At 41.4% G+C, this 19,993-nt stretch overlaps 2 protein-coding genes across 3 annotated transcripts in view; one reads left to right on the top strand and one right to left on the bottom strand.

The window, feature by feature from the left end:
• The window catches only part of LOC150090536 (anoctamin-7-like), a 55,753-nt gene extending 40,179 nt beyond the window's left edge, over positions 1 to 15,574 (top strand). For both annotated transcript variants that reach the window (XM_090378700.1, XM_090378691.1), the window contains 5 exons: positions 2,357 to 2,528; positions 2,831 to 2,960; positions 10,960 to 11,093; positions 11,320 to 11,400; positions 15,040 to 15,574. In XM_090378700.1, coding sequence (XP_090234826.1) covers positions 2,357 to 2,528; positions 2,831 to 2,960; positions 10,960 to 11,093; positions 11,320 to 11,400; positions 15,040 to 15,159 — 637 coding nt within the window. In that variant the 3' untranslated portion in view covers positions 15,160 to 15,574. The remainder of the gene's footprint in view (positions 1 to 2,356; positions 2,529 to 2,830; positions 2,961 to 10,959; positions 11,094 to 11,319; positions 11,401 to 15,039) is intronic.
• An 831-nt stretch (positions 15,575 to 16,405) lies between these two features.
• Positions 16,406 to 19,993, bottom strand: part of LOC150090535 (chitin deacetylase 7-like) — a 47,082-nt gene continuing 43,494 nt past the window's right edge. Inside the window, exons 3-4 of the mRNA XM_090371367.1 lie at positions 19,494 to 19,827; positions 16,406 to 18,008 (exon numbers count right to left, since the gene is read on the bottom strand). Of these exons, the coding sequence (XP_090227493.1) occupies positions 17,153 to 18,008; positions 19,494 to 19,827 (1,190 nt within the window). The 3' untranslated portion in view covers positions 16,406 to 17,152. The remainder of the gene's footprint in view (positions 18,009 to 19,493; positions 19,828 to 19,993) is intronic.

Below are 19,993 nucleotides of genomic sequence, written 5' to 3'. Positions count from 1 at the left end.
ATCATTAGCACGACTGTCGAGCTGCTTTGTTAATATTTTCATATTGTAATTTTCCTTTTATATATATATATATATATACAGGGTGTCTCAAAAATATTGGTACAAACGTTTAGGGGAGGTGGGTAGGTTCTAAAGGAATGTGAATCGCATAGGAACCCATAACCGGAAACGTCACGGGAAAGTAGTAGCAGAGGCACAAGAAGCAGAAATGACACAAGACAGTAATTAGTGGCAAACATTTATTTGACATAATATTAACAATGGAGTACGAGATGGATGCATTTCATGGTGTTACAACAGATGCTCGAAGGTTCCACCATGAGACGCGATGCATGCGTGACACCGACGCAGCATGGATTGGCGGACACGGTCGAACACACCTGGAGTTTCTTTGACAGTAGCAGCAGCGCAGACGAGTCTTGCCACGAGATCCATTTCCGTCTCCACAGGCGATTCATACACGATAGATTTGAGGGCCCCCCCACAGAAAGAAATCAAGGCTCGATAAATCAGGTGAGCGTGGGAGGCCAGGCAACGGGTCCATCACGACGCCCAAAACGCCTGTCATCCATCGACACCCAAAACGCCTATTCAAATGGTCACGAACACACACACCTTTCATAATGGGAAGGCGCCCCGTCATGTTGAAACCAAATGTTGTGTCTCACATTTGCTGGAACATCGTCAAGTAACCCTGGTAGAACTTGCTCAAGAAAGATCCGATATTTAGTGGAGTTCATGCGGGATGGTAACAGGTATGGGCCGACTAAGCAGTCACCATACCTGCGCACACATTTATTGCGAAGCGATGTTGTGCCGCATGGGGCCGCACACCGTGTGGGTTGTTGTGAGCCCACACATGAGTATTGTGCTGATTGAATAAGCCTTCCCGAGTGAAATAAGCTTCATCCGTGACCAAAACATAGGCTGGAAAATTCAAGTCTTGAACATTTTCTTGGAGAAACCACTGCGCAGAAGCCACACGTGCAGGATGATCTTGGGGGAGCAGTACTGAATCCTTTGGAGATGAAAGGGGTGTAAGGAATCGTCGTGCCAGACACGCTGTACACTGCAACGAGACACTCCTAAAGCAGAGGAAACGGCACGTGTGCTGGTAGTAGGATTATTCTGGACGGCATTCAACACACTTTCTTCCATGGTGAGTGTTCGCGTCGAATGTGGTCTGCCCGCACTACTCCTGTTATCTCTAAAGGACCCATAATCGCACAAATTTTGATGCACACGCGCAAACAAACGGTGGTCCGGTACATTTTTGTCTGGGAAGCGTTCTCCATAATTCGTTGAGCGGCTCGTCCATTGCCCTCTGCTAATCCATACACTAGGTACATGTCTACCATACCTTAGAATAATAATGTAGGACCTGGCACATTTTGGCCTTAGCTGCCCTTGTGCCTTTAAACACCAATACCGATACCAATACATGTCTACCAGCTCACAGTTCGTATATCGATGCATGCTCTTCGTGCGGCGGCTACTGCTTAAATAAGTAAACCAGAAATTTTCCCTCTCGCGAACTGATGAACAGCGCCGTCTACTGACTTACGGTGACTTTTCCGGTTATGGGTTCCTATGCGATTCACATTCCTTTAGATGTTACCTACCTCCCCTAAACGTTTGTACCAATATTTTTGAGACACCCTGTATATACATATAATATGCCGGATTTTAAGCAGTTCAGGATATCAGTTTTCATGAAAATGCATGAAGGCAAATTAATAAATAAAATAAGTAATTTTTGCAATGAAATCTGGGGCATTTCATTACTTACTGTACACCCAATACACCAGATGGCAGCACTGCAAGTGTCAAAATAAAGACCAGTTAGTTGTGGTATAGTTTTCTGTATAAGATTCCTCTAGAGAGAAACAAACGTCTTGGTTTTCGGTGTTTTTCCTGGTGTCCCGAAAGATTATTTTCAATAACCATTGAAATTTTCAGTAACATAACTCTCCCCGCCACCACTACCCGAAGTTTGTATCCCAAGGCCTCGGAAAACGAAAAATTATCTGGTTTTTTGTTTGCCATTTGGCACATAAATAGAAATGTTGGAAGAAAATATTTTCAGAAATTGATGAATCATTTTTCAAAATTATTATAATTGGCCATATCTCAGCTCTACCGCACCGGTATCGAGTTTTGAGACTATATTTCAGATTAAAGTAATTATTTTAGGATATATTAAATCAGATTTTCTCTTTCGTTTTTAGGGCACATATTAACAAAGTTTTCATTGTTGCAGTTGGAGCCTACAGCATCTGCGCATATTGTTTTCAAAACTATAATCATATTATTTACACGTGTTTTGTTTGTAATTTAAGGTGATTTCTGTTTATAGGTGGGTGAAGAAGCTTTTATATCGTTGTGGGATGAACAGGATAGGTGATGCCTCTGTTGACAGAGGCAATAGTAAACAACATTACTTGATGAGGGAAATGATGAAGCCTCCAGCTGAGGATTTTAGGCTGGGAGAATTCACGGAAAAGACGATACAGTATGGCTATCTAATGGTAAAAAAAAGTTTCTATCCACAGAAGCGTACAAGGATGTTTCACATTTGGCAAACTGTTTTTAATGAGGAGATATTCCAGAAAGAAAATCACAAACTAGATAGTGAAGCATTAAGAGGGTGTTTTGTACAAAAATCCGTTAAAAAATCTTAAATGTGAAATATTTTTGTGTGCCACTCATGTTAAGCGTTTTTTTACAATTCACGCTGGTTATTACAGCATATTTGTTGTTTGTACGAATGTCTCAGTTTTATTCCATCCACATTCCAAGGAATTATTTTTACTTATTCTTTCGACTTTAGTTATTCGCGGCGTCCTTCCCTCTTGCGCCACTTTTGGCTCTCGTTTTCAACCTGCTGGACTTGCGTGTTGATGCTAAAAGACTTCTCTGGTGGAATAGACGTCCAGTTCCTTACAGAGACAATGACATAGGTAAAAAACCCTCAAAAATAGTACAGTTATCTAATGGTAAATTCGTTAAAAGCGTGTACACAATTAATGTAATCGATGTTAATCTTAAACGGTTATTTAAAATGTTTTCGTAAAGACACCGATTATTAATGTACAGGTTTTTATTAACCTGCAAGTGAAATATATATTGTATGTCTGCTGAGGACTAAAATTAATGATGAGGTAGAACGGTTATGATCTTTTAAGGGCACAAAAGGCGATATTGTTGTACAACGTGGCACTAATGATATTAAGAGTATGAAATCTTAGGAGCTACTTAACAAGTACATGGCAATGTTGAGAAAAAGTTGAGTGTTAGGACTGAATTTGAAAGTGTCTGTAATTTTGCCTAGACACGATAGGAGGGGGTATGTGTTGAAAGCCTTGTCAGGCAGTTCGGCCCTGGAGAGAATGTGCAAGGCTCACGGGGAAACTGGAAGGCTGACTGGATCTAGAGAAACTTGTGTCTGGGAAGATAAGATGAGGGCTATTATTGAAGAGCTCTTTCAAGATGATAATTTAGATCTGAGGTCGATTTTCTATTTGCTGCAAGAAAAAAAAACCCGCGTTTCTGAGAGAAAAAACCATGCTACCTTCGCCTGAGACCGACTAACAGCCACTTTTGAAAAAGGCACATAAATAAAAGTTCCTCCCGTTATTGACGGTCTTGAACTCTTTTTTTTTTTTTTTTTTTCCCACCTGGTGTGGGGAAACGGCGATCCTACCAACTGCGCTACCCACGAGGGCTCTATAAACAGTACTGGCAGAATTTAGCAAATGTGTCGAAAACCAGGGCCAGTGCTTCCACTTGTCGAGAGGAAGAAATAGAGAAAAAAAAAAAAAAAAAAAAAAACCAGACCTGAAACGCGATTGTCAGATTTCTTAATGAACTGTAAATTGGGTGTGCGCGTAGCTATGAAGACTGTCTAATCTTGTGCTCCTCAAGTTTAGAGTGATTTCATGTATTTATTTCGCGAGTTACTCTAGTTTTTTTGTATAGTGACCTGCCTAGTGGTAATACTGTGCATCCTGTGGAAGATTATCATTATTACCCTATTATTTTAGGTAATTATGATTTTTGCATGATCTGTTTCTATCCAGATATTCACATTTGCCAGCGTTGCTTGTCTCCGAGGCCCGAATTCAAACTTCACTTCTGTAGGCCTATTCTGCTGGCTAACCACTGTCCGCTTCGGGCTATATCGCAAGGTCAAGTCAGTTTCCTCTGCGGTGGGAGTTTCCCAGCAGTTGACCGCTTGTAAGGTGCGACTTTTATAACTCTGACCTACTTATGCATCTGTTTAGCTTAAGAGATTGCATATTAACAGCGAATTAGAAGGAACTTAGCAAACTAACTCTGACTATTTTTGTCTACTTCTGTCTGGCAATCAAGTATTCGATAAGATTACCGCTTTTGCTGGACCCACTCATCAACAGGTCTCAGATGGCCCAGCTGCTCTTTCAAAACTTACTTAATTTGTGCATCTCCGGAATTTAGCCTACACTTCAAGCTAGTAAGCTGCCCAATTGCAGCAAGACTTTGTTGCTCCCTGCCTTTTCACCTACCAGATTACTGCCTTTCTCGACGTGCCATCCACCCCCTTTTTCAGCCCAGATCCTTCGCTTATAATTCAGCTGTATACAATGAAGGATAGAACGAGAGTTCAGCAAAAGTACTGTGCCGAATTTGGTTTCAAACCCGAGGCCCCGGCATTACTTTGTGTTACGTGTCGTAGAATCTTCTGTCGTGATTGCCAGCCATCTAAAGTTAAAAGGTTGAACAAACAACGGAGAAGAAAATGGACCTGCCACCTTTGCGCAAGTAACCCAAAAAGCGCGGACATCTCGAAGGAAGAGATATCCACTATCACTCTTGCAGAAGAAACCCCATCCAACCTCGCTGGCTTTCTTGATGTGCGCAGTTCGATTGGCGCCTCCGTAGCCAGGTGGGCAGGAGCAGCAGTGCATTGCACACGCTTCTTGATTAGACCGGGGTTCGAGCCTGTCACCACCAAATACGGAGGATGCGGAAAGGTCAGGGAATGACCAGCGCATATCCCCGGAGCAATATGGCCTTAGTTGCTAATGCTCCTAAAAACCAAAACAACAACAACAGCAGCAGTTCGATTGGAGGTAGTATTGCGTCGTCTGCGTTGAGAACACCTGAAGATTCAAGCTTATGCTTTGGGAAAGCCGTTGCTTCTTCGGATAGGGAGTTTATTACCGCTCCTGCCGCCTCCGCAAAGGACTTGCAGGTTAATAGCCCCTTTGATAGTTTGTCAATTAAAAGCGCTCTAAGGGACAACACGTTCATACTCAATGCCCTCCCTGAAAGATTTAAGATTACTTTCGGGGAGATTCTGTCCCCAGTAATCGACTCTCTTGCCTGCCTCAATGAGACGAAAATAGAAAACTCAGAGCCCCAAATACGGAAATTCTCGATCAAGTGCTCGTACTGAATGAACAACTTAGGGATCTCAAAATCTTTATAAGTGAATGCTGTTTTCCCTCTAGTGAGACGTCAGTGATGGACCATATGGAACCTCAGGAGCATTTACAGGAAGCAGGTGATGCATTTCCAAGACCGCCAGGCGCCTCCATAGCTAGGTGGAAAGGAGCAGCAGTACGTAGCAACGCTTTTTGATTAGACCGGGATTCGAGCCTGTCACCACCAAATACGGAGGATGCGGAAAGATCAAGGGAATGACCACCGCATATTCCCGGAGCAATATGGCCTTAGTTGCTAAATGCTCCTAAAAACTGAACAACAACCACCAAGACCTCCAACTCAAATTGGGCGCGTCCAGCGAGGAACAAGAGATCTCAAAAATCTGCATCTGTTCGCAATTCGCCTCTTTTTGCAGACAGAACAACTCAACAGATCGTAGCCCCGGCCGTCATGTTGAACCCTTTGGGTACTCATCCTCCTCACACTGCTCTCCATCAGCGCGATCCGACCTTCGAGGCTGACATCCAGGACAAGTGTATGATTCCTGGTGAATCGAATCTGCACCAACCTTGCAAAAGACGTCAGGAGAAGCCTGGTGGCCAGGTTCTGAGCCAGGCTCATTACTCTTACAACAGGATGGAGATGAGAGAAACTCCACACCAAAACAGGGAAGAGCGGATCTACGCTCAAGCGGATGCCTTCTGTCTCTCTGATCAATTTAACTATCATGTGCAATTTCCCAGGCATAACCCACAAATGGCTTGTGCTCAAAGTGTTTTGACTGTGAAAACACAAGGTAATAGAATTCCATCCGAGGAGCCTAATATGTCGGTTCCTACTGAACCTACTTCGGTCCCTCTGTCGAGGAGCCTAATATGTCGGTTCCTACTGACCCTACTTCGGTCCCTCTGTCGAGGAGACTTGAGGAGATATATAATATTTCAGCTGTCCAAACCCGAGAGAGAATTTTTGCTTCCAGACTAGGACCAGCAACAAAAGCGGAAAGTATCAGGGCAGCAACAAAAGCGGAAAGTATCAGGGCCCAAGAACATGGGATCAACTTAGACGCAAAAGCTATCAAAACTAGACACCCGGCCTATTCTTCCTTTATCATCTCCTGCCCTGCGAATGCAAAGCATATCGTCTTGGATTCTAGCTGCTGGCCGGTAGGCACCCTTATAAAGCCGTTCCAAGAGAAGAGCAGATCGATCGCTTACAGTGGATCCAGGCAAGATAAACAGCCATAACTACAAAAGGATGACTTGCTACCAGGTTCACACGAAGGAGAGATGCTTTGGTTTATGCAGAATGTATGCAGAATGTACGCAGCCTAAAAAACAAGCTTAATTGTCTCCAGACTCTCCTATTGCTTAATGAGTTTGATGTCATCTGCCTTTCAGAAACATGGTTAACGGCGGATAGACAGCTTGATCTTACCCATTTTAACACCCCTTACAAACACATTGGGAATCACAGGATTAATGGGCGAGGCGGAGGTGTTGAAATCCTGTTCAACGATCGATTCCAGCCAATAAGGACACGAGTGAGCCAGTCAAACAACTTTGAGGCAGTCTTCCTGACGCTGAGGAGTCCTCTTCTTCAAATGCAATGCTGCCTGGTTTACCTTCCTCCAGACCACAATGAAGACTCTAGAGCTGAGCTGCTCACATGGTTAGCAACCAACTTAGTGCCTAAAATTCCAACTGTTGTAGCAGGTGATTTTAACTTGCCACTGCCCAGGCATGGGAATGCCCTTGAGGCCACTCTTCTGGCCTTTAACCTTACACGGTTAGCGACGCGACCAACTAGAGCGTGTCAAGTATTGGACCTAATCTTCCACAACTTGCAAGATATCAAACTCCTACCTAGCAACTTTCGATTCCAATCTGATCACTTGCCAATTGCATGTAAACTATCCTTACAGAGCAATTCCCTTGGGTTCCCTGAGGAGTACTCCACTGAATTTCCTAGGATAACCTTCTCTACCAAATATCTGAAGCCAGAGATCATTCTCCAATGCTTGTTTGGGTTTGACTGGTGGCGTCTCTATTCTGAGCCATTGGATGATGCCGTTATGCTCCTGTCCGAACAACTGAAGTTAATTGCACTACATGGTGCAGCCAGAATCACCAGGATTGGTAACAGGTCGAATCGGGGTTTTAATAAGGAAACTAAGATGGCTTTCATCAAGAAGCAGAAGACCTACCGGAAATCGCAGAAAACTCAACTTCCCTCAGACCGTTCCATCTTTAAGAAAGAAAGAGCTTGCTTCTTGAAAAAGAAAAGGCAGGTCCTTAACCAAGCTGTTCTCAATAGGTTGAAGAGTGGTAGAAGGATCCTTTCGCATCATCATCATCTAGCCATTGACCAAAAGCTTGTCCAGGAATGGACACAGTTCAGCTTACTGCAGGCAGATTTTCTTGACTCTGATTCCTCTCTCTCGCAGGAGGGCTGGTTACCTAGGGCACACTTGTCTGAAATAGAAATAACTAGAGAGACCCTAATTGATGTCATCAACAAACTACCCAACAAAGCCACTGTAGGTCCGGATGGTTTCCCACTCTTTATTATCAAAATTTGCAGCCCATATATAGTCGACCTTCTCCTTCACCTTTTCAGACAAATCCTGCAATCTGGAATAGTTCCTTCAATTAGGAAAACTTATCATGTTAAGCCCATTCCAAAGATCAAGAAACCCAAATCTCCTAAAGACCTGCGACCAATCTCCATCAGTTGTTCTTTACTCAAAATTTTTGAAAAAGTAATTCAGCCAACAATTACCCAGCATTGCTTTGCACACAGGCCCGAGTACCTGCATATCGTTCTACAAAGGAGATCGACAACCACCAATCTTCTTGATACCCTCTTCAGAATTCAGCGCACCCTTAACAACAAATCACAGATTGATAGCACATTCCTCGACATAAAATCGGCTTATGACAGAATACTCCTCCCAGCTCTTTTTACCATTCTGAAACACTACTTCCGCCTGGCAGATACCTTACTTCAAATTTTGAAGTCTATTTTACTTCCTAGACACCTGTCTGTGACCCACAATAACTTTCAAGTAACTATTGACGTCTCAAGAGGCATCCCTCAAGGAAGCGTACTGTCAGCTATCCTGTTTGCAGCAGTTTTGGAGCCTTTCCTTGCTCGGAATCCGAACTTTGTCTCTTGTGCCGACGATCTGAAGTTCTACGTGAGCTCAGATCATAATCATCAGATTCATGATATCAACCAATAAGCTTCTAGGCAAATATTGAGCTTGGAAAGTTATCTTGCCACAATTGGGCTGCATCTGAGCCCTTTAAAATCAGCGCAACTGACGATAACCAAGAAGAGAGTCAAAAATGATATCCAAATCTTTGTTAGTGGGGAGCCGGTGCAAAAAGTGACCTCCCATACTGACCTTGGCCCAGTCTACGGAGTTCCTGGCCTGCCTCCACGGGGCGTAAGTGGGGCAACGTTGGATCCCAACAGGGGTCCAGCGGCTAAATGGCCAGAAGAACAACGGTACACGACATTACACGATCCAAGATCCATACACTTTTAAATCTCTGGCATTTACAGTGTACTGTAATACACCACAACGTAAACTACGCGGAGATGGGGGGAACCCCAGGTGCCGCTTGACCCTAAAAACACTTACACTTACACTTACTGACCTTGGCACAACGAACTATCCTAGAATGTGACAATCACCATATGCAGGAGTGACAACACTGCATCGACGCCCTGATAACAAAACAAACAGTGAAAGTGACCACATACCAACAATGACCACCCAAAATGGAAATAGAAGGACCATGACCACGACTAAACTGGATGAGACCTTGATCCCATATGACCAACACCGGCATTCAACCGATCTGTGAACAAGTCAGTAGAGACCTTGTCCCTGGATGTACCTCCTGGTGGGGCCAGTGTTGTGATGCTGTCCTGAACCTGCTGGCTTAGCCACCACTCTGCAGCCAGGCTGCACACACGCCATATTGGCGACCTGTGCCGGTCCCTTGTCCGGCCCTTTCTATCCCACCCCGGCAGGGGGGAGGAGACGGTCATACTGTTTCCTACCCTCCACGCCACCCCCATTCTTCCTTCTGGCAGGGCATGGGCATGCCCTGCTGACACCAAATTGAGGCCTCCTACTCTATTGGCCTTATCCTTCTTCCTTTAACCCCCCAGTCTTCATTCTCCCCCCCCCTCTATCTTTACACAAGCGAATTCCCCCACACACATAAATTCAATGAATCCAAATTAACTTAAGCCCATATTTCGGTCTATCCTTATTCAAGCGACATCACCCTACGCAATCGAGAGATAACACACATATATCTATACATATATGTGTTAAAAAAAAAAAAAATTTTTTTTTTTTTTTTTTTTAAAGGTCCTAGCCACTGAAATCTCAGGAAATTAGGTGGCAGGACCTGCCAGAGTGAACTAAAGACTATCGGGTACCTGGTCTGCCTCCACGGGGCGTAAGTGGGGCAACGTTGGGCCTCAGAAGAGGTCCAGCGGCTAAATGGCCAGAGGAACAACGGTACAAAACACCACACTTCCATAATCCATACACTTTTAAATCTCTGACCTTGGCCTCACCTTTTAGCCTCACTTTGTCAGGATGAGGCAGAAGACGTACGCGGCTCTTTGGGCAGTGCGTCAAGAGCTCGTTGGTGTGCATCAGCCAGCGCTGCTTGTTCGGCACATCCTGAGGTATATTACGCCGATTCCTCTCTATGCTTCAGAAATTTGGTCATCTGTCCCTGCCTCATACCTTCAGAAGTATCTCAGTTTAGAGTACTGGTTGCTTAGATGGATGAACAGGGTGGAAGGCCATCCCCTATCTCCAGATCGATCCTACAGGCAAATCTGGGCACAACTCTCTGGAGACATATCATCATCATGCAAAAAATGTCCTCACGCTTGCACGGCTTATAACGAGGCTAATTGATGCTCCATCGGTATCTACATTAATCTCTAGCTCGCGGAGGGCAGGGGGGGGACACCCCGACTCCTGTTTCCCTCTGCGTCTTACGCTGTCGAGCATTGATTCCCTGAGGAACATGTTTCCAGCCAATTGTCTTCGGATCTTCAATAAATTTAGGATCCACCCTGATAGGGTCTGTGAAGACAAGCTCTACAGGAAGGAAATCCTCAAGAACTGCTACCAGATAATGAATCTATGATACTCACCTGCTCCTGGACATGACTGACTTTTTTTTTTAAACTTGCCTATTTGTATATGACAGACTTTTTGTCTTCATGTCATGCAATCATATATTTTGTATATTGTATATTTAATCGTGTAAAAGTGTCGGGTCGAGAACGCATGTACTCTTGTTTATTGTATATTGTGTTCCTCGCACCTTAATCTGTAAATATTCACACCCTTCTGGCACAGAGCCGTCCCGGGGTGACCCAAGGTTTCTTGGGAAATAATCTGATTTTAATAATAATAATAATAACTAATATTTAAGTATGAGTTTGAATATGAATGCAACCATTATTCAAGTAGTAATATTTTCACAGGAATTTGGTTTAATATCATTCACATGATCAACATCCTCGGAGTAATCAGCAACGGATTCCTTCTGGCCATGACCTCAAAGTTCGGCAGGGAGAGATCAGCGGCACAACAGCTTCTCATCATTGTTGTATTTGAGGTAGGTGTTAATTATTTTGTATAGCGGCCATCAAATTCTTTCTCTTAAAATGAAGAGTGTGTTGAGTTTTCGAAGGTGATACCACGTGGTAGTATTACTTTTCATTCTTTTCCTCCGTTAGCATTAACATTATTTTGTTTTGTTAGTGGTGCAGTTCAACCAACAATATTAAGTCGGGTTGCAACGAAAATCATGTGACGTATGTCATTTTTCTTTATATTTTCAGCACGCAGTGTTTTTGGGAAAATTCCTCCTCATGCTGATCATCCCGGATGTGCCTGTCAACATCAAGTTTTCCAAACGTCGGGTAAGTCCCAGTCCGCATATTAAAATGTGCAGTCCCGATAGACGTCAAAACATCTGTTTGCTTAGGAATTTTATGAAGTGTTTTATCATTTTCATCCAAGTATTTTAATTAATGAGAACTGCAGAAAACGCCACTGCTGAGTAATTATTGCTCATTAAAATTAGACTAAGGCCAAAATCGTACTTTCTGGTTTTTAATTTTAATGTGCGTTCTGCAAGCAGAAATATGGTTTGGGAGAGCAACATGGAACCAACGGACTAACCCTCTGAGACCTCGGATTTGAAGCTAAACTGCACCAAATACCTCTGGGATGAACTGGTGAATGTTTTAAAATCAATCATGCAAGCCTGGATGTCTCCCCTCCCTGAATTTAGGATAATTCACTTTAATGACTTGTCCTTCCACTGCGATTTGGACTTGCACCGACGCATAGAAGTTCCCACTTAAAAAAAATTTTTTTTTTCAAAAACACTTAAAAAAAGGTGAAACAGCTTTTCTTAGAAAAAACGAGATTTTTTAAAATGCACACAGCATTAGAAATTAAACTTCACCGATATACACATTTTACATTAAAATACAGATAGGACTGTTTGTCGTGCAGTATTCTTTCAAATATCACCTTTTTCTGTCTGTGGATTTCTGTCGAATGGTCTGTTAGACATCAGTTGATTATTTCAAGAAAGGTACTGTTGCAGGTTTTCCCTCTTCAGAATTGATGAGTCAACGATCTTTTGTTTTTAACAATGACTTGGCTGTGTATTTTATTATTATTTTTATTCCCACCTGGCTGAATATTCTCTGACACTATTTGCTATGAGCAACTGTTAGAATGTCTAAGAATGACTTTGGGACAAGTTATATTTGAAGTTTCCTTGTTTACTTATCAGTTCCTCGACTAATGCCCCGCGGATACCACAGTTGGTAGAATCGCTGTCCTCCCCACCCTGCGTGGGAAAGATTTGAGTTCCAGTGCCCTTAGTGATGGGGGGATTTTTATGGGCCTTTTTCACAATGTGACTGAGTTAGTCTCAAGGCAAGGGTAGCATGGTTTTTTCTCCTGGAAACTGGTTTTTCGTCATCGACGCGTCTCGAACTCATGTCTTTTCCACCGGTGTGGGGAGGATGGAGATTCTACGAACTATGCTACTCGCGATGGCGCTTGTGCCGGTCCCTTGAACTTATGCACTACCTCTCATAGTGCGGACTGTTCTATATACTTCCTCCTAATCATGACTTTAAAAGTGTGTCCATTTATTCCTTCTACCAGCGCACGGCAACAAATATATTTAGTGCTTCATCTACATATATGGTATATGGATAGCCTATGTGTTATTTAAGAAGTATGACACAATAATTTCCCGATTTATATTAGTCCAATTTTAACAAACTTTGGGGAGTCTCGACTAAAGTCAAATGCGGGCGTGTTGGTTAACATAAATAAGAAATTCACAGATATTTTTCCTTTCGAAATTTTCCTTTCACTAATTTTTTTTTTTTTTTTTTTTTTTTGTGAAAGGAAAAGGTCGAAGAAACTATGTTACCAAATCACCAAATCACGATAGTGATTTGGTAATAGAGTTTCTTCATCTGAGTAGACTCAAATTCTGGAGTCCACTCTGTATGTTTCATTTCGATGCTTTTGCTCATATACTGTACCATATAATACTTTGATTTCTGCTTATAGGAAAATATCTTATATTTTGTTTTAATTATTTTTGGCCATGTTTATATATTAGTCACTGTTCAGACCACAGTAAGGGACAGATGGGCTAGGTGACTTCCCAATGTGTGACTGACGCCGTCTAGCTTGGTTCAAGGCCAGCCGTTCTTGGCCCATGGACTAATGGAAAGATGTTCTTTGGAATGACGAGTCGCGGTATATGATTTATCAGTCTGACGGACCTACCAGGGTGTGATCCTGAAGAAAGCTACCTGCCGGACCGTATCGTCCCGACAATGAAGTTTGGTGGAGGCAACGTGATAGTCTGGACCTGCTTTATATGGGTTGGCCTAGGACCATTGGTTGTTTTGAACAAAGCCATGACTACCGAGATCTAGACGTCCTGGACAATATTGCGCTACCTACGTTGTGGCAGCATATGAGGTCAAGTGCATACTGTTGTTCTATACTTATATCAGCAGGACAACGCTCTATGTTATACTTACCTAGCGTTGTGATGGACGTTTGAGGACACACGCGTCAAAAAGGTGGCTAAGCCATCCTAAAGCCTTGATCTGAATCCTAGCGAAAACGTTTGGCATGATATTGATCGGCGTGTTGTGCGTGTGAAAAGAGAATGCCAAAAACACAGAACTGAACTGGTCACCGTTTTGAAGGCCGAATGCGATAAATATCGAAGGTCATTTACAAAAAAACTAGTGTGGAGTGTTCCACGGATACTAGATGCTGTCGTAGAGGCTAAAGGTTTCAGAACGCTATTATTTTTAATGTAAATCCGGGTTATTTGTAGATATGCAGTCGTCCGGATATTAATGGTAGGGCAGTGTATAATCTGAGTAATTCCTCATTGTTTTACAATAATATATGGCAAAATGAGAAATTTCGTGTAATTACGTGAGAAAAATGAGAAATTTTTTCGAGTAGTCATATAAGCGATTTATATATTATTGAAAATTATAAAATTTAATGCTATAATAATTAATATAAAAAAACTATTAAATTATCGTATAAATACAACATAGAGGGCCAACATTGCGATTATGAAGCAGGATCTGATTTGGAGGACAGCATAATTTATTAGGGGAGGGAAATATATATACATATATGCTGATGGAGAAAATTATGCAGGAACAAACAGATGAGAATCTTCGTTATACGATTTATAAAAATGTCTCCTTAGAAATTTATAAAAGATTTTTCCACTAAATTTAAGGGAAGAGGTACAGTATAAAAAAGACTAAAGTTCTTAAGTGTGAATATTCTAACTAAATGTGGCGGTGCAGGTCATTGACGCATTGTTTAAACACTAAAAGGACTCTTTCAGCATCCTAAAAGATTGTGGCTAATTACTTTGAAAATTGAGAAAACAGCTTGGAACTCTGATGATTAATTGCGTTAAAATAATGCAGCTAGACAAGGCAGTTTGGAGCTACAGACCCAGATTTTTTCTGTAAGACCGCATAGAATACACAGTGAGTACTAATACGTAGGAAAAAAATAAAACGTTTATTGTAATCAGAGCTTCGGTGTTTGTTATCACTTGTTTGCCTTATCGTGGTTTACGCATGTGCAGTGATTACGTAATATCCCGATTTTTTATTTAATGTTGCGTGTCCAGTTACTGCTGTTGCTTCGTACAGTTCGTATGGTTCTGTGTCATTACTCCATAAAAGTACTGTATCTCTACTCCTACTAATCTCACTGTTTTACAGTAGAGCATATAAAATCATTGTTTTTAAATATTTGTAAGAATTCATTGTGACTTTCATTTTTATTGATGACCTTCTCGAAAAAATAGTGGACAGTCATATTAAATTTTAAAAAATCAGTTTTATTTTTAATGAATTTGAAGTTAAACTCATAGGAGGATTAATTGAGCCTTCTTATTCAAATAAATCATTTTTTTTTTAATCTTAAGCTTAGTTAAGTCATTTATTCGCCTTTCTTTATTTTCACAGACACGTTTCCTGCTATCCCAGTTAATGAGGGCCGTCGGATCAAGATGTAACCGAATTAGATGCGAAAGTCCTCGCAGATCACGGTCTAATCTTAGTTATCGGTCATACTCGCCTTCTTAGTGAACGGCTACCTCCAAAACTCACTCGTTCGTATTCGCATTGTGTACAGTCGTGTACAACGGGCCAACCTTCAAATGGCAACTTAGACCCCCCCCCATCTGTGTGCCTTCTATTTGTAGGTCGTGGCCAGAAATTTTAAATACGAGAAGATAATTGTTGTTTCGTCACTTATGAGGCATCGCCAATTATTGCACGCTATTTGGCTAGCAAGAAAGAAAGAACAATATTTTCCTACTTGTTATAAGGGGACCAATTTGTAACCAGTTAGTGGCTTGCCTATGTGCCTTGACCCAGACTTTAATAATTAGTGAAATCGTGACTTGGCTATCGCACTAAGTCTTTCCTGGAGGGACCGGTATGGCCGCTAACTATCTTTATTCTTATTCCATACTAATCTTCACCATTTATTTATTCCCCAGTCCAGTTAGGAAGCAATATCTCACCAGATGTCGCTGTCGTTGCATATATTTAATATTTGATTTTCAATAATTTCAACAAATCATTGTCAATAATATCATTTAGACAGCAGAGTCTCGATAACACGAATCTCGTTAATCCGAAACTTATCAAAACAAAATTACGGAGATGAAGTTCCTCCCATTAAACACTGGCTGAAAAAAATTCCGGATTTTCTGTTTCGCGCATGATGTTTCATTAATTACATAACATTAATTTTTGTTTCATTAGTTTAAAGTTTATTAATTTCAGAAAACAAGAAAATACACTTTCTCATTAATACAGTCCGATTTGGCTGTGGTCATCTACTTATCGAGATTCTACTGCAATATTTATTTTTCTCGCTACACAAAAATATTGAGAAGGATCAGTGATGAGAATATGCTCAGAGGAAAAGTTGAGCCGACCCTTGAATTTACATATAAAATTTCCTGCCATTTAAGAGTAATCAATTCATATGTACGAAAATTTTAAGACTTTCTACATTTTTATAATCGAAAATGTCACCCGGTTGTGCACCTATGTCGGACAAATTACAACTTGTAAATTGTTATCAAGTTAATAAAACATACTGAAAAAAAATTTTGGATTGTATCCGTACTTTTGTTTTAAATTAATTGATAATGTGTACATAATATTAAACCTTTACTCGCACAACAATTGTAGACAGCGTATCGAATAATTCTTTATATACGCTGAACTTTGTACAGTACGCTGTACCTATGCACGCACCTTTAGCAGTCCAAACTAAAAATGAACTAAAAAAAATGAACTGTAAATGAACTAAAAATCATGTAGAAGAGATTATGGCTTTATTCAAATAACGTGGCTACAAATAATGTACACGAATGCCATAAATGAAAGCATACGCATATACACCCGCGAGATGCGCTTACAGATGGAATAGCTCATATAATGTCCGTACAGTATATGAAAATGTACACCTTTCACTTACTTACGTGGCTGAGTAATTAATTATCCTAAAATACGTTGTAAAGATACCTGTGAACTGGTTATATTCAGTCACATATTGTTTTGGTCGCCACCTACCGTCTACATAAAGAATTAGGTTCGAAGTTCGCTTAAGAGCTTTAAAACTCTTTAAAATATAAATTTATTGGGGAAACGCTCATCTGAAGACAGGATTTTTATTTTGTTGTCTGTTGATTGCAATTAGATGCACTCGCTGAACAAACAGCGAAAAAAAGAGGTAGAAATTCATTAATGGGATGTTCCGTACCATTTTGAGCCTTCGGTAAAATTATACGATAAAAAAGAAGGTATTTATGGAAATAACTCTGCTTCTTTTCGTTAGTTAAAAATTGAAAACAAAATCTCTTTTATTTTTGATGTGTAAGGCACGACAAGAGCTTGAACCTCTTTCTGTGGTAACACTCAAAACACACATTTGTGATTTTTGAGATCCAGCTCAATGTGATTCGTTTCAGAATGAAAACAAATCGTGACCCGTTAGATGAAAATCCGGGACGGTTAAGAAAACGCCAGGGCGGTGATTTTTTAGGGAAAAAAATAATATCTAATTGAGATCGTCATCTTCGTCTTGACGTGAAAGGTCAATGATCTTCTGGCCTTTGTATGATCCCTCAAAATTGCCCACCCACGGATATTTAATGGGACATTCCATACACGTTTGCATGTAACGTATGTCGTTGATTTCTCGGACTTCTGTCTTGAATGAAAGTCGACAAGTCTTTGGAAGTTTGCAGATGGGCTCTCTCTTCACGCATTCCCAAGCGGCAAAGCTGTTGACAGCATTGCTTGGTTTTGGGTGTTTCATCCATGCAACAGCTTGCTGCATGGTAACAAACCACACGTCCTTGTACTGGTTCAGGATCGTGTCCAAGAATTTGTGGAGCACTTTTACCTTCTGCTTATCATTGAACCAGTTAACGTGGAAGTACAGTCCAAAGGGTGCCCTGTTGCTTCTGTAGTGACGTAGGAAGTTTTCCATCAGGAAGTCATACACTGTTGGTTCGTCATCCATGAACACGCACTGGTCCGCCAGGAAGCAGTTTCCTCCCGTACCATCCTCGCTGTACATCGTATTAAGCGGAATCTCCCAAATACCCGGGAACGATTGAGTTGGGCATGTTTTTGCCAGACAGTGGTGGGGCACTTTGTAGTCCAGAGTGTAAGGCCATACTGGCACGTGACTTTGTGGGACTGCGACGGATGAATCATAAGCGAATCCGTAGTCGTACATCATGCTGACCATGGGGTTTCCTCCCGCCTTCAAGTAAGGTGCTCTCATCCCGATGAGACTCTCCCGGGATATGTTGGCGAACTTGTGTATAATTTCTCTCATGCCCACCATTTCTTCGGTGTAGTTCTCATAGGAAGCTTTAGACCACCATTCCTCGGGACCTCGATTGCTGCAAAGAAAAGTGGAAAGAATATTAGCGCCATCATTAACTCTGAAGATAAAGGCGTGTAATTATATTTGAAACACGTGTCATTTATAAATTATATTATAGAAAAATATATAGAAATAAAAAATCAAATACTGTATAAGCCACTGATTAACTTGATGCCTTAATTTCAGGGAAACAATATTAAAAAGATTAAGAAACTCTTTCTCTCTACCTTGATTCTTTTTTTTTTTAATTTAATTGTAACATATATTTAGTGTAAGGTATTTTAGAGATTATTTTGTCACGTCTGCCCAACATCTGTCAGCAGGGTAAATCACAACGTCATTTAATCACTTAAAGCGTTTGTGAGCAGGCGATTAGCTTCACGACTAGTGCAAATCTATATAAAACCCGACTACCGTTCAATCATGAATAATTTCTACTGTATATATATACTAGGCATTCATCTCGCAGTGTCACTGCTGCTGTTCCCCATGGAGGGGTTCTCTCTGGGCTTTTGTTCACTGCAATATTCTTCCCATTTACCGACGTCTGCGGGGAACAGTGCTTATGTTATGCTGACATCAAATTTCTTACTACTATCAGCCTACACATGATCATCAATTTATTAGCAACGGAATAAACAAAGTTCTCCGAAAATTCTCTGATTACATGGCAAAATTCTCGCTGTCTATCAACCCTGCTATCACAGTTTTCTCCCTCAAAACACAACCTTCACGGTTACAACCATCTCTTAGCGGCACCGCCATTCCTCCAGTGAATCAACACAAGGATCTGGGATAATAGTTCATCCCAAATTTAACTTTCCTGCCAAAATGCAGTCCATCCATCGAAGATTTAGTCAGCTCAGACTGCAAAGCAACATCTGCTTAATGTCAAAGATCGGGAAACATCACTCAAATATAATTACAGGATGATTCACCCAGTACTATTGTATGCCTCTAAAATATTTAACTTCTGCTTCCCTACAACCTCTTTTTGCAGATGAGCATTGGCTTCTGAAATGGATGAACTTCAAGCACCAGCTGCTACCTCAAGTCATACAGCATACTAGGCTATACCATAAAATCTACGCAAAAAGACTGTGCACTACACTAATGCTGATGATAGCCATATTAGTTCGCCAAACACCTGAGATTTAAGCCACTGGAGGATCCCTCTTCACACCCTAAGGGCATCGCTTAGGTCAAATGTGGATCACCTCCGTATTGCAGATAGATTCCTGCCTGCTCAAATAACTCAGGCAGATGAGCAACTAAAATAATCCCACGAATAAAAAAATTCACCCTGTACGGGTCAATGATTAGTTGGGCCATGCACGCTCAGCGAGTTTGTGAAAACAGACACAGCTAAACATGTGATGAACGCTCTCAATGCTTTTGAAAAGGGAGCCAATACTTTTTTGCCACGTACTGTACATATCATTAATCTTTAAGTAACGCTGATTGTCACTGCTAAATCTACTGATCAAATATAAAACCTTACCTGATCGAATGCACTGCCACCTCATGGCCATCGGCATAAGCTTGCTGCACATGAAAATAACTGCTGTATTCGTGGGATACGAAGAAAGTTCCTTTTATGGAACATCCATTGGGGTTGCGTCGGCTCTGGTTCAGGACTTTCCAGTAGTGGTAATAGTTCAAGGAATTCAGGGCTCCGTCAAAACTAAGTAGTACCATTTGCGGCGTCTCCCCAGGTACGAGGTCGCCTGGGATTCGCGTTCCATCAGCGCTACAGAAACAATCCGGTAACGTACACGCTGAGGGGTCACACTTCGGAGCTGCAAGTGGGTCAACTGTAGGCGGCACTGTTGTTGCTGAAACGATCAAGAAACAATCTGGGTTAGTTAGATTTTATGCCGCTAGGTGGCAAACACGTCACAGTTCTTCCTTGCGCGTACACCGCACCGATTATTACTGCGTATGTAATAATATTATATGTCACTAAATGCTAATTCTATTATCTGTAACACATTTATGAAC

This window comes from Mastigoproctus giganteus, chromosome 1 (assembly GCF_048544385.1).
Source record: "Mastigoproctus giganteus isolate SK-2022 chromosome 1, ASM4854438v1, whole genome shotgun sequence".
Lineage (NCBI taxonomy): Eukaryota > Metazoa > Arthropoda > Arachnida > Uropygi > Thelyphonidae > Mastigoproctus > Mastigoproctus giganteus.
This window is presented reverse-complemented; position numbering and strand designations above follow the sequence as displayed.